Raw genomic sequence first — 14,934 nt, forward strand, 5'->3', positions numbered from 1 at the left:
GTCACCAGAGAAGCGGCTGAGGAGGGGACCTGCGCGCACGGCGTCCTCCGCATTGTGCGAGCCTGCATGGGCACGGCGCGGCCGCGGGGCTCCCCTGAGCCTCCCGCCCGCCGCTCGCTCCCCCCTCGGCGTTGCCCGTAGCCGTCCAGTTAAGGCATGAGGGATGCTTTTGTGCGCGACTGCGGGCGGAGCAGCGGGTAACGGCGGAGCTAGCGGCGGCTGTGGGTCAGGTCGGGCGCCGCGGTCACCCGCAGCCCTCCCGGCGAGGGAGGCCGGGCGCGATGCTGAATTAGGCGACCGGAGCCCTTGCAGGCGCGGGGGCAGGCTTAGCAGTCCGTAGCCGGCCTGGGGCCCAGCGGAGCTGGGAGGGCGGGCAGGCAGCTAGCTCGCCATGGCGAGCAACCGGAGCATCGAGCTGGAGCACTTCGAGGAGCGGGACAAGAGGCAGCAGCGGGCCGGGCCGCGCCGCGGCGGCACCGGCTCCGGTGGGGGCGGCGGGGGGCCGCGGGGCAACGGGCTGATCCCCAGTCCGGCGCACAGCGCCCACTGCAGCCTCTACCGGACGCGGACCCTGCAGGCCCTGAGCTCGGAGAAGAAAGCCCGGAAAGCCCGCTTCTACCGCAACGGGGACAGGTACTTCAAGGGCTTGGTGTACGCCATCTCCACCGACCGCTTCCGCTCCTTCGACGCCCTCCTCGTCGAGCTCACCCGGTCCCTGTCGGACAACGTGAACCTGCCCCAGGGCGTCCGCACCATCTACACCATCGATGGCAGCAAGAAGCTCACCAGCCTGGACGAGCTGGTGGAAGGTGAGGGGGTACCAGTGGGCTGGGGGCGAGCAGGGCGCAGGCCGTGGGCAGTTCTGCCCCGGCACGTCGAGGTCCGGCAAGAGGTGGCGTCAGGGCCTGGTGGTGGGCTGCAGGCTCTCCCTGGGGTGGGCTTTCCCCTCGCTACCCCTCTCGCAGTCAAAGCTGAGAGAGGTCACCTTGCTGAAAATCAGCAGCTCCTGAGGGCAGGCGGGCTGGAGTCGCCGCTGCTGTGAGGTGCAGTAGGCCTCGCTTCCCGGCATGGACCATCCACTTCTCCCATCACCCAGATGAGTGCTGTCTGCATGTGTGGGGGTTCACTCTAATGGTAGTTAGGCAGCAGGTACTCCTTTCATCTACGAGAACCACAGTAAAGTTCTTGGCTGCCTTTTAGTCATCACCATTTGTAAGAGAGGGAAATGCTCTTAGTTCTCTAACAGTTATTACGCTGTCGTTGATGCCTCACAGTGGCTTAAGCTTTCTGAGAGAAAGCCCCGGTGCTGTGAAAAGTCCATGTTCATAGCGGGAATTATCTGCCTTGTTTGACTTCCAAAAGCATTTTCAGAATTGTCCCTAAGTAGCTTTTGATAACGGGACTTAACTACTAAGGTTATGTAGACATTGTAAATCCGAGCAGAACAGCACTTGGCTTCTCAAAATGGGGCCAGAAGTACTTTTTTTCTGAATGAAACATATGCCTCTTGTTTGTAGGGAATGGTAATTACCAGAACAAGGAGCAAACTTCCCCTGTGTTCTCTCATGATGCCTTAAAATACAGTTTAAACTCAGCATTACATGAATCAGCCTTTCAAATATATTGGTTCTGTTGTACACACGGTGAGGTTCATAATCAATTTGCACTTGATGCTTCTCCTGAGGTATCTACCACTGCAGTCTTCCACACGGTGACTCTATATGCCAGGTGTAGCTGATTTGCACTAATGAAGAAGTAGGATTTGTAGGTCTTCTAATGCCTCCTCCTTTTTAGGCTTTCAGCTGTGTATCCTTTAAGCTTTGATTTGGAAACTACCCTTTTCAAAGCAATGCTGAATCACACCTGGAGAGTTTGAGAAAGGGAACCTGAATAAGACCTTTATATAATCTGTCAGTAAAGGCACTGGGAGTTAGGGACCAGCCACTCCAGAACATACAAGAGTAAGGGAGGGAGAGGCTACAGCGTTTGCTGCATCAAAGGGGTCTCACTCAAAAAAGATAGGCATGCAAGTGCACTTTGTAATAGTAACATATTGCCTGAGGACTTACCCCATCATGTGATCTACCATAAGGCTGTTCCACAGTCAAAACAGAGGAAATGTGAAATGATTGCTGAGTGAAATGCTGACTCTGTAACAGTAAAATAAATGTGAATTCAACCAAAAACTTTTCTATGATTTGGTGATTAATTTAGATGTAGCTTAAAAAAAAAAAAGGATGCTGGAATGGGGATGGTAGGGAAAGGAGATGAAGCAAAAATTGGATAAACTAATGATAACTTGGGGTGACTTTTGAAATGTTACAGAACGAATGATCTTAAGCTTTTATGGCTTAAAACAAAGAAAAAATGACTTGCTGGCAACAGTATAAATGCAGTGTCTACCCTCACAACTCTATTTAAGTTAATAACTGGAAGCAAAAACATACTTTCTGTCTCTTCACTCATTGAAAGAGTGACCTTTGTCATAGCACTTCGCTGGAAGAATAAAGCAAAACAAATGTCACAATTAGAATGCCACTTCCATGCTTTCTCAGTAAAATAAAAGGAGGGGAAAAAAAAGAGTCCCAATTACTTAGTCATCTATCCATGACCAATACAACTTTCAAGAATCTTAAGAAAATCCTGTAGCATCATAATTGGATTAGTATGTTCTACAATTAGCATGCCAAAAACTTTACCAGTGTAAGTCTAATCACCATCCAGAGAAAGGAAAGCATATATATACAAGGTCAGGAAGAAAGCAAACAAGTAGTGAATCCATCATTCCTTGACATTATCTGAGCTCTTTGCCAGCTGTGTTGTTCTTGAGATGCTGGAAGAGGATCTGATTTGGTTTTATTTTCTTTATTGTAGTTCCAGCACAGCAAGCTTGAACTTCTGCTCTAGAATAAATACTTGAACGTTGGTGATATCCTAAAGCTTGAACTGCAGTAGCACCAAAAGCAGTTTGGAATGGCGTTTTGCTTGTATTGCTTTTTAATTTTCAGAAAGCAAAATAAAATTAAAGTACACATGCCAGTTACCGGCTGGATACCAAACCAAACGTGGCTACTTGATGCAATAGCAAGTTGACTAGGCTGTTTGCACATCATCAGTGTTGTTGAACTGGTACAGGAAATTGCAGCAGTTCAGGTTCAGTAGTGGTGGCTCTAGGAAGTGAGCAGAAGGTGAGTGCTCAGCCACCCTTGCCAAGCTAGCAAGATCTGCATTAAACTTCCCTCAGCTTGAGTCTGTGTGTGTAGCTCTTGGACATTGACGAGCCCCAGTGCAGGCAAGCTCTTTAAGGCCTATTTGCTGTTTACCAGGTTAATATCTGTCTGGGGTATAAAAGTTAGCACTATCAAATTCTGTATCATAATAGTCCAGACTAGCTGAATTGAGTCACTGATGAATGCTTTTTGGGGTTTGAATGTACTTGGCAATCTGTTTTACCCTTTATGATTTTAAGAGGAAAATAGCCTAATACACAGGCATACTGTGGATTTCAAGTATTACTGTTAGGGCTTGAGTCAGTTAAAAATATGACCAGATCATGGTCGTACCTCAAACCAGGACAATCATGTTTATTAGTCAAAAATTGACAAGCTCAATTTTAAGCGTATTGCTTTTCTTAACTGGATATGTCAGTCAAAAAAGCATGCTCTGCTTGACCAGCCTTAGGCATATATCATTTATATTCCCAGCCCCTGTAGATTAGGGAACATTATGGCTCATGAGTTTGACAGTTTTCATTGCTTTCTTAGAATGGGAGGAGTGAAGAATTTCATTGTCTGCTCCTGATCTTGTTTGAGCAGACAGAGCCAGAGAGGGGATGGGGATTGGGAATGTTATGATTTTCTTATAGTTTTCTTTCTTTCAACCTTACTATCAGACATTATGCTACTTTTTACTTTTGAATAGGATATTCCATGTGTAATTTTATATTTTCCCTTCAATATCAATAATGGAATAATAGTTTCATTTTTATTCTCTACCATAGTTAACTTTGTCGAAATCCTTCAGTTTTCTTTAAAAATGTGTTCTTCTTAAGCATGAAAGAGTGGTAATCGTAAGAACTGTGCAGTTCTTTAGTGCTGAGGTTTGTGTTTTACATTGATGTCAGTCATGCTCTGTCTCGCTGTCCTGTGCTTTTGTTGTCATGGTAGTGAAAGACATGGAGAATCCTGATTGTTAAGGTCTGCTGCAAAGTTGGGAGACGTTGGATTTTGGGAGAGGAAACCAAGTGTAGGCTCTATTCCTGGCAAGAAAAGTTAGGAAGATTTGGCATGTGATATGGAATTTTTCTAGTTCCCTAGGTAGGCGGCATTGCTAAGAGTCTTTTGTTTTTTCAACTTAATTAATACAGTCCTTTATAAAATGTCAGTAGTTTTGTCTGCACAGTTGTGCAGACAATCAACGGGCATCTGTAGGGAAGTCTTCAGGCAGGAGGTGGGAAGCTTCTGAGCAGGGCAGTCCTTATGCATGGCTAGGACATGTAGCACAGGACAATATCAGCTTTAAAGAAATGGGCTCTGACACGCTAATACAGAGTAAAAGAATGGTTTTGAAACAGGGTATTGAACAATCCAAGTATTTTCTGTCTTAGATCATTTTTGTTGTTACTGCATATTACATTTTAATCCTGCTTAAGTACCTGTGATTCTACTTGATGCACACTGCTATATTAGGTCAAGAATATATTTTTTTTTTTTGTCAGGGCAAGCAGATGGTGACACCAAGTACTCAGTTTGTATTTTTGCTTCTTCCAAAAGGTATGATTACCTTCCTGTGCTAAAGCCAAAAGCTGTAATGCTTTAAAAAGAGGCAAATGTAGCAGGTTTAATAAAGAAGGTTAAAAAGGAAGGATAAAAGAAGGATTAAAAAGCATTAAAAGCATATGCTTCCAAATATATGTTTAAATCACTGTAGTTACACAGACCTGGAGCAATGGGGTGTGGATGTGAAATACGGATGTAATTGTTGGTTAACTTCCCCTCCAAGCAAAACAAAATAGTTCCACTACTGTTGATCTAGTTTCAGGGATGGGAGAAATATAGTTTACCTGAAAAGAGTTATTAACTTACTGTGGAGGAGGCATATGGTATTACGCGGGTTTTATACCAGGTGGCCTTAACTGTCTTCTGAAAGCTTTTACCCTGCCTGAGCAGGGGGTTGGACCAGATGACCTCCAGAGGTCCTTTCCGACCTCAACTGTTCAGTGATTTTCTGAAAGCTTGTAGGAAGCTGTCATCTGAACCTCTTGACTAAATAAAGTAAAAAGAGAACTAGGAGCAATTAGGCATTGGCTAAAATCCTGGTTGTCATCCCAAGTTTTAAAAAGTATATTAGGAACTAAAATGCTGTAGATGAGGAAAGATTGTGACTTATGCAGCGTTGTTGGAGGTGACGTGAAAGTGAAGGAAGTGTAAGAAACTGATGAGGAAGGAAGTTCTGTGAAAAGAAGGAAAGAGAGGTCTAAATAATCTAATCCTTCATAAAAGGAGTTGGTTTATTTTTAGATCAGTTTTTTTATACTTGACATAAATATCCTGTTCTGGAAATCAGCTTGGCTTTGTATTACAGAACACAAAAAGGGTGCTCTCCTGTGATTCCTAAAGTTAGAAGGTTAGTAGCCCTGATAACTACTATGCTATACTGAATAAGCAGCTTTTGGCACCCTTAAAACTAATGAGTGTCACTGAAAGAAGCTGAGGAACATGATATGGCTAGAAGAAATGTACCTAGAAACCTGCCCTGTCCTATGTGCTTCATAGGAGAACATGCATTTAAAAATAGAGACTAACAGTTTTCTTTCTGTAGGGATGATTTTTACCTGTGTCAGCTGTATCGCTCTCTGTTATGCAGTGTGTCATTTAAAAACATGATGCTTTATGTGACTCTGAAGAGATAATTGTTAGCACTTGTTCACACCTTGCAAAAAGCAAGCCAGAAAATCTTGTTCAGAGACTTCTGTTTCAGGTATCCAGACTCAGGATTTTTAAGTGTTGTACACTTAATTTCTTCCTTACATTACCCACTACATGGCATATCCACAATTTGTCTTTTAACCTACTGCTAAGGAAAATGAAATATCTACAAGTCTTTAGTAGTCTCTGTTTTTAAGGACAAAAAGTAAGAATGTTTCTAGGCTGTTTGTTAAATACCTAGCAGTGGGGCTTCAACTCATAAATCTTGTGCTGTGAAGAACTCCAAGTTTTCAGGCAGCTGTGTTTCCTCAAAACAGCACATAGTTGCAAGTGACGTACACTTGTGATACAAAAGGACAAGATACATCCTGCTTTTCCTATCAGTACCTAAAATTGCATGGCTGAATTTTGGAGAGTTCATATACACCCTACTCTCTTTATACCTGCATTTATATCTTTAAAGGTGAGCTAGGCACATGTCCTGTGAATAAGCGTTGAAGAAACAGATGGCAAAAGAAAACCTTTGTAAATGAGGTTTTAAGTAAGCAAACCAGTATTTAGGCAAATGATGGTGTGTGCTATTTATCAGTCAGATTTGTTTTCTCTTTTATCCATTCTCTGTGTTCATCATCTGTATTTTACTGTTGTGAGGGAACGGCAAGTATATTATGTTTAGACTGTTAGGTCTTGAAACTGGAATCCCTCTACAGTGTACTTAAACTGCATACACACATCACGCATACCGGTCTTTCTCCATGGATAGTCCATCTGGTTATTAATGCAGTAGAGGTAAATTATTTAGAGGTAGGTAGTGTTTCTGTGTTGATAAGCAATGTTTCATGTCTTCTAGTTGTTTTTTTAATGCTGGTGAGACACACAGAATCAGAAGTAAACTTACTCCATTTGTTGATTATATTGTGACCCAAAATATCAGCAGATGTTACTCCATTTAAGTGAACATATGCCCCATTTGAGGAATTTTTAGTGGTAGCAGGATTTCTTCGTGGAAGAATTGACACTTTAGATCTCTCTGGGTACTGTCATGAAGCGTCGGATGGATGGCACATATGCTCTGTTGAAATTATAATGCCAATTTATAAGGAGGTTTCATATTTCTGCCAAAACTGCTCTGCAGCCTAGTTAAGCTTTCTGCTGTAGAATAGTTTGGCTGGGTTCAGAGTCCCAGCTGTAACCAACGTCTGTAATTCTTGCATATTTTTTCTGCATACAAAAAAACCCCGTAAGTATTGTTTAATAGATCTTTCTAGTTCATTAGTGTATAGTTTACTTCTTTACCTGAAAATCTCTATGTAATATTAGTGACTAACTTCACAATCTGGTCTAAAAACTAAGGAGCTGATTCATGTTAATGCTAATGTTGTAAACTAAAGACATGGTATTTTATTTCCAGTAATGTAACTGCTGTGACTATGTGCCATTTAAGGCTAGTATGCATTAGCTTTAAATTCTTTTAAGACTACAAATGGAAAGTGGGCCTTCAAACCATAAAATTGACCATATCAAGTCAGCAACGTAAATATTTTAAGTACTCTTTATGCCTAATTGTGGAGTTTTGTCAACTTTCTTGGGCTGGTAGATGTACAAATGACCAAAAGAAGCAGTGATCAAAATGCCCCTGAAGTGTCCCAAAAGATTTTCTTAGTAATTGAGAAGATATGTATTTAGGTTAGACAGATAAAAAAAATCTCATAGTAGGCAGTTAGTGGAACACCCAAAGGTACTTATTTATGTGGTTTTTAACTGTAAAGTTACATGTTACTTTGTTAACAGTGTTTGAAATCAATTTGACTTGTTTAACTCCCCCCCCCCCCCCCCCCCCCCCCGAAGAAGTGCTGTATGTTACATTTTACAAATATTGGTTTTCAAGGAGAGTGTGGAGATTATCAGAAGTATGTATTTGTACATGAATTAATCCCAAACAGATTTAAAATCAAGTCATATGTTAAACCTGTGAGCAAATATTATATACAACATTACACTTTCAGGTGTTTACCTACAAAATATAATGTAAAAGAGAAAGAATACTTTTACAAATGACTTGATGTTTGTTCCAAACAGACATATATAAATGCATTTTCCACTTCAGAGGATGGCTAAAATAACAATTTAAACAATAGCACAGCATTCAGAAATTAATGCCTGCTCATCAAGTGGTGGTGGAATTTTAGGCATGCTTTTTGAATACATCATTCTGTAGGAAATTTTCCTGTAGTGAACTTTATAGGTGTGATTTAACTTACCCCTGCCATTTTTTTTTCTTCCTTAAATATTTTCTTCTGTTGCGTAATCAATTCTATACCCGTTAAACCAAACAAATCAAAGTTTAACTCATTCCTAGAAAATTATCCTTTATGCAGAAAGCAGCAATTGGTTGTCTAATTATATTCTGTTTCTAGCGGGTTTTGGTGTTTTTCAGAGTTCTCAATAGAACTTAGAAACTGTGGGTGAAGTCCTGGCTGTGGTGAAATCATTAGAATTTTAAGTAGCAATTTCAATAAAATAAAAACTCTATCTTTTATCTTTTAAGTCATGAACCAAGCAAGTCAGTGCACGTGTTTTGTCACTTAGTCCTTGCTCTCATCCTGCCATATGTGCCTGCCTTGCAGGTGTAGTAGTAGTAAAATCTGTTTTCCATGTAAAACCTGTGTTGCTTAGTTTATATGACTGGTATAAGAAAGCAGGAATGGAATTAAAACACTTACTAAACAATCTGTAATACACTACAGTTCTCATTAAATTAGTCATTCCTATATCTGCTAATTATAGGAAATTTTTCAATAATTTTTGCCAGATATATTTTTTTGTTTTTCTTTTTAAAGCTAAAATAGTTTGTGCTTCAACTTAAGGCTTGGCTAAATGCAGTTGAAACAAGTTATTTGACATTTGGTTTTTTGAGGTATTACATTGTTTTAAGTTGAAAGCACTTCCTGTTTTTTTCATCAAAACTAAGGCCTCTGCTTAAAGGAAAAGAAATAATAAGAAATCTGTAGGAAACAGGTATTGCAACCTAGTTAGATAATGAAGAAATTATTTTATTCATGAATCAAGCAAGGGAACTAGTAGAAGGCAAAGAATTTTGCATTGCTATTTTAAAGAAATAAAGATCCTTTTGGATTAATACTGACTGAAAATTTTATAATGGGACAATTTCTGTTGTCCTAAAGGGTATTATAGTACAACTCTGACAGAGTAGTATAAAGAAAATAATCTGTTATGATACAAGTCTGTAAAAGACAAAGCTAGCATACCATATTGAGACTCTTCTGTGGTAAATACTCTAGTAAGGAACCATTTGTTCTCTCCCTGTACTTCGTTATGTGAACCAATTAATTTATTTCAAATTGGAAAGCCTGTTTCTGAATAGTCTTAATTTTGAGGGGGTTTTGTGGTGGTTTTGTTGGTTTTGGTTTGTTTTTTTTTTTTTTTTTTAACTTTATTAATTTAAGCTTCAGCCCTGAGGTTTAACTTTGAATTGTCTTGTGTGCATTTTTTTAATGGTCTAGGCAGTGTATTCTTTTAGAGTTTGAAAGGATAATTCTGAACACAAATGCTCAATGATGGTGAGTTTTGAGGTGCCTTGTAGTGCTGATTGCTAGAACTTATTTAACTCTTGTGCACAGCTGGACAGGCTGTACTGAAGAGGTTACTCTGAGGTGACTTCATGTACTGAAGGTTATGTAAAATCTTTGAGATGCTAGGGGCATCCAGTGTGTTTAGAAAGGCATTCTCATGCATAGGATGTTGTCAGGGTTATTTGTATATAAATTATTATCAGAAGATGATTAAATATTACCAAAGTCTTATGCAGATCAATAAACGTCAAAGCAAGTGGTCAGGGACTTTCCAAAGTTGAATGCCTGAATGCCTAATATTATGACTAAACTGCCTTCTGTTCGTTTTTTTTTTTTTTTTGTTTTGTTTTTTGTAGCAGGAAATAATAATTAGCATTCTTAACCAACATGCACACACAAAAACCAAAGTCACTTGCTAGGTGCCTCCATAAGAAGTTTAGCATGCAGTTGTGGAAAAAATTCTCCTAAGGGTTTGTGCTGGTTTTGACTGAAGAAGTTAATTTTCTTCATAGTAGCTAGTGTGGGGCTGGTTTAGATTTGTGCTGGAAACAGTGTTGATAATCCAGGGATGTTTTAGTTACTGCTGAGCAGTGCTTACACAGTCAAGGCCTTTTCTGCTCCTCACACCACTTCATCAGCGAGCAGGCTGGGGGTGCACAAGAAGTTGGGAGGAGACACAGGTAGGACAGCTGACCCCAAGTGACCAAAGGGATATTCAATACAATATAACATCATGCTTGGCATATAAAACTGCGGGAAGAAGGAATGGGGGGATGTTCAGAGTTTTACAGAGTTTGTCTTCCCAAGTAACCTTTACGTGTGATGGAGCCCTGCTTTCTTGGAGATGGCTGAACACCCGCCTGCCGATGGGAAGTAGTGAATGAATTCCTTGTTTTGCTTTGCTTGCAACGCGCAGCTTTTGCTTTACCTATTATACTGTTTTTGTCTCCATCTGCGAGTTTTCTCACTTCTACACTTCTGATTTTCTCTCCCCCATCCCACTGGGGGGGAGTGAGCAAGCGGCTGTGTGGTGCTTAGTTGCTAGCTGGCATTAAACCACACCAGGGTTCTACATCACAGATTAAACTAGTTGTAGTTAGGACAATAACAAAATGATCAGCAGTTACAATGTTAGTAAGTCTATTGGTATGAATTAGAACTACCAGCTTCTTTGAGATGCTTCTTATTTGGCAGCACTCTGTTTAGAGACAGACAGCTTCATGGCTTATTAGAAATTGTTCAGAAAATAAGCATAGTTCTTTGAATCTATTATTAGAGGTTGTAGCGGGGGAAGCCTTTGCTTTCTGTTGCAACTGTGCTGCTGTAACAGAACTTGAATATCTCATGCTGTTTCACAGTAAAAGGATAGATGAGCAAAAGGTCTCCAAAACGAGCTGTTGAAAGAAATTGTCCACCTATTTAGAATCATAGGGTAATTTAGTTTGGAAGAGACCTTCTGAGGTCATCTCATGCAATGTCTTGCTCAAAGCAGATCTGACTAAATCAGATCGCCGTGAGACTTGTTGCAATTTAGCATGTAGTTCTGGGGAAGCCTAAGCCTAAGCTTCTAGGCCCCCACAGTTCTTCCTAAGCTGTGTGTGGTTGGTTCCCCCCCCCACACACCTGTAGATTAGCGCTAGTTTGCATGCAGCTGTGTGCAAATCCCATTCAAGGAGTTTATGGGCTGAAAACAGCTCATTTGTCTTTGCTTATTTTGGGGGGAAAGAGGAGTCTGTTTTTGTCTGTATTGGTTTCTGTTTTGTACACCATTTGGTCTATGAATATGAGGAGGAACGATGAGGATAAGTAAAGAGGAAGAATAGGGGCAAGGCAGTGACATTCATAAAACCTCACACCAAATTGTTTCTTTGAACCTCAGTGGAGTACAGTCCCAGTGATGTTTGTGCAGGCATAACTGACTGTCAAACTTTCCCAAACAAACTCATTGTTAACTTGACTTAATTATAATCTGTTTCCTTTCAGATACAGCTAGAAAACTTTCAAGAAGGTCTAAATACAAGATACATTAGAATTGGTATGGGAAAAGAAATACGAAAAGGTCTTTCAGATCACAGTATTTATTCAGGGGTTTGAAAGTCGTTTACTGTCTTGTTTTTAGAATAAGCTGTACAACTTCTAAGCTAAATCAGCGCTCCAAAGGAGTTCAGAAAGTAAAAGCATTGTTTAAAAGTTTTCTAGTGTGTATATAAACATAGGTTTACAGTTTGTAACTTTTACAGTACTGTCCAATAGACGTACATGTACTCTTTACTCCTCTTGCTGTGTGTACAGGAGGTGAGTTTTGTTTGTTCCACCAGTGACCTTGAGCATGTAGCTTTAATCTTAGAACAGGGTAAGCTTTTTAAGACATAGGAATGGTGTGTTCTGTCAGTTTGGAATGATTACTTTTCATCCTTCTGGCAATACTCTGCCTCTTTTGAGAAAGTCTTCGGATGTCATTTTGTGAGACTGTAAGGATAGGGGTTACAGAAATAACCCAGAGTTAAAGATGTCCTTTGTCATGGTCTGCATCTTGAATATTGCTGTCAGACATTAAAATAGTTAAAGTACACAACAAACAGCAGTTTGAACAGAAAACTGTCCTCTTCTTAAAAAAAAAAAAAAAAAAAAAAAAAGCCAGTTAGTCTCAAGCCTTGCATTGTATCAAGGAATGGAGAAAAGTAACAAATTCCTTAGGTCTGCATCATGGCTTGTGCCACTTTAAACAATTTGATGTAAAGGTGCGTGTTACTAGCCTGTGATAATGTCTTTTTGTCCTCTGACCTCCCTTTCATGACTTCAGGAGATATCGGCAGTGCAGGTTTGAATTCCGAAAGAAATAAAAATGGGGAAGTGTAGATGCCTTTCATATTCCTGTAGTCTCAAAGTCTCATTTGTGGCCTCAACAGGTGTTTGGTCAAAAAAATTTTGAAGCGAATACATTTCAACGATGTATCCTTGGTAGAAAGGCAATGACTCCTGGTAAAGTAATGTGCCTTTCCGGATAAGGATCTTGAGATGTTTTAATTTTATTCTGTTAAAACTTGCTCCTTTTAAAATAATTCTTTATTAAACATAGGTATGTGTGTACACATCTTGAAGTGTATACTTGAGAAATATATAGGGAAAGACCTGGATATTTGCTGTAGAATAATGGTCTTAATGTCGTGTATTGTGAGCTCAAGTAACTTAAGCATTTGCAAAATGACTCTGTAGTCAGAACTTACAGTCCAAAGGAAATGGGAAATATCTTCAACCCCTTCATTACCCTTTGCTGTTTTTTTAATTTCTTAACCAGAGGTCTTTTGAAACCTGTTGAAACCACTCGGAGAGTATTGTTTGGGTGGAAAGCTCTGATAATTTACAGTCCTTCATTTAAAATGGCCTGCAGTTGAAATACAGGAAAATCACTCCTTCTGAAGAATTTTTTTTTTAATTGACAAAAAATAGTTGCAAAACCCCTTAATTTATGAAAATATCATCTTCTTTCCAGGTGAAAGTTATGTATGTGCATCCAATGAACCGTATCGCAAAGTTGATTACACCAAGAATGTCAATCCAAACTGGTGTGTGAACATAAGGACTGGGTCCACTCGATCCTTGACATCTTTGACATCTACAAAGAGTGAAGTGAAGGAAAGTAAAGATTTCATTAAACCCAAATTAGTGACTGTTATTAGGAGTGGAGTAAAACCACGGAAAGCTGTGAGAATTCTCCTGAATAAGAAGACTGCTCACTCCTTCGAACAGGTCTTGACTGACATCACAGAAGCCATTAAGTTAGATTCGGGTGTAGTCAAGAGACTTTGTACACTGGATGGAAAGCAGGTAGGAGAATAAATTGCTGCCACCATCTAATAATTATGAGTTAATCTAAGATTCTTTGTTTCCGTAATGAGTTCTTGTTACTGTATGTGCTTTAACCTGCTTCTGAATAAGGACAGTTTAATAAATGGCAACTTCAATTTTTTATTAAAATATTAATATACAAAAAATAAAATTGTATATAATGCAAAAGAAGTTGACCACTACATTCTAAGTAAAAAAAAATTTTAAAATTCTTAACACTGTTGCATTGCTAAAAAAAGTGCCTGTTGATTAAGTAATACAGTGTGTTAGAAACATTTGAAAGCAAACTTGTTAAAATATATATATGTGTTTTCAGACTACTACATAGTGCTGAGTGATATAAGAAAAATATTGCTGCCTCCTTCCACTTCACTTCCACAGGTTGCTATTTAAGTAGCAGAAGGACTGAAATGTCATTCTGGAGGTAGTAACTGACATGATCCAAAGTCAAGAATTTTATCTGAAATGAGTAATTCTGAGGGTGGTTGTATCTTTTTAGCTTGCTTTTGCTTTTAGTTTTACCACTGCAAAAACATGTTGCCAGGATTAATGATGCCGCAGGTCTTTTATTCTCACTTGGAAATACAAAGGAGTGGTCCATAGAAAGTTCTCTAGTACCAGATAAAACTGTTGGGAATACATTTGCTGTTGATCAGTCAGGTTAATGGCTCGGCCCTTCTCAGAACAGGACTTTGATACTTTTATTTGACACTGATGTGGAACTTTTGACAGCATTGTGACTTTAATAATACAGAGCAACACAGGCAGCAAAGTAGATCACATTCAGTATCAGGTACCCGGACTATTGTATTGTTGACTAAATATTAGGATCCTTGCTCAACAGGTATTTTTGCACACCTGTGTATCCATATATTTGCTTGACCTCCTAGTAAAAGTTTCAATTGTGTTCAAACAGATGTGGGGATTTTTATTGTCAAGCTTTTTATAATGGTTGTAATCCTATAGACTACTGAAAGCACATTTTTGTGTTGAAAGTTGCTAGCAAGTGTATTGCAGAACAAGTGCACTTACTCAGATTGTCTTGATATGAAGTCTGTCTCTGGTTATGTTCTGTGTGCTATGGATACAATTCTTATAATTAAGTACTTGAAAAGAACTTATCCTGTTCTTTGGTATTAAATATAGCAAAGCACATGCATCACCAAGACTCTCAATTTTCAGTATTTGGTAGCACTATAATGTGCTCTTTAGTTCTTCTAATAGGTTTGATTTTTAATGAGATTTGTTAACAAGATTTGTTAAGAGAGAATCCTTTCTAGGAACATCTGAAATGTGATTTAGTCATGTTTAATTTAATTCATAATAAAATAGCTTTGAGGATATTTATTATACAGTAATTAGTCTCTTCTGCCCATGAAGTCTTCTGTTACTGTCTCAGATAAGATGATTTTAATCTTCTCAACCAAGTACATAGAGTCAGGAAAGGAAACTGCAAAAGCTAGGATTCTCAGTTCAGATTCACCTCTTCTATTGCATTGTTAATACAGTAGAAACTCACCGGTCTGCGTTGATGTGGAAGATGCCGTAGTGCATCAGGCATCAAT

General features: G+C 39.4%; 1 protein-coding gene across 1 annotated transcript in view; it reads left to right on the forward strand.

The window, feature by feature from the left end:
- The first annotated feature begins 369 nt into the window (after positions 1-369).
- Positions 370-14,934, forward strand: part of DCLK2 (doublecortin like kinase 2) — a 92,340-nt gene continuing 77,775 nt past the window's right edge. The window contains exons 1-2 of the mRNA XM_082482150.1: positions 370-809; positions 13,014-13,348. Of these exons, the coding sequence (XP_082338276.1) occupies positions 392-809; positions 13,014-13,348 (753 nt within the window). The 5' untranslated portion in view covers positions 370-391. The remainder of the gene's footprint in view (positions 810-13,013; positions 13,349-14,934) is intronic.

The sequence above is a fragment of the Vanellus vanellus genome, assembly GCF_965231255.1.
Source record: "Vanellus vanellus genome assembly, chromosome: 4".
Lineage (NCBI taxonomy): Eukaryota > Metazoa > Chordata > Aves > Charadriiformes > Charadriidae > Vanellus > Vanellus vanellus.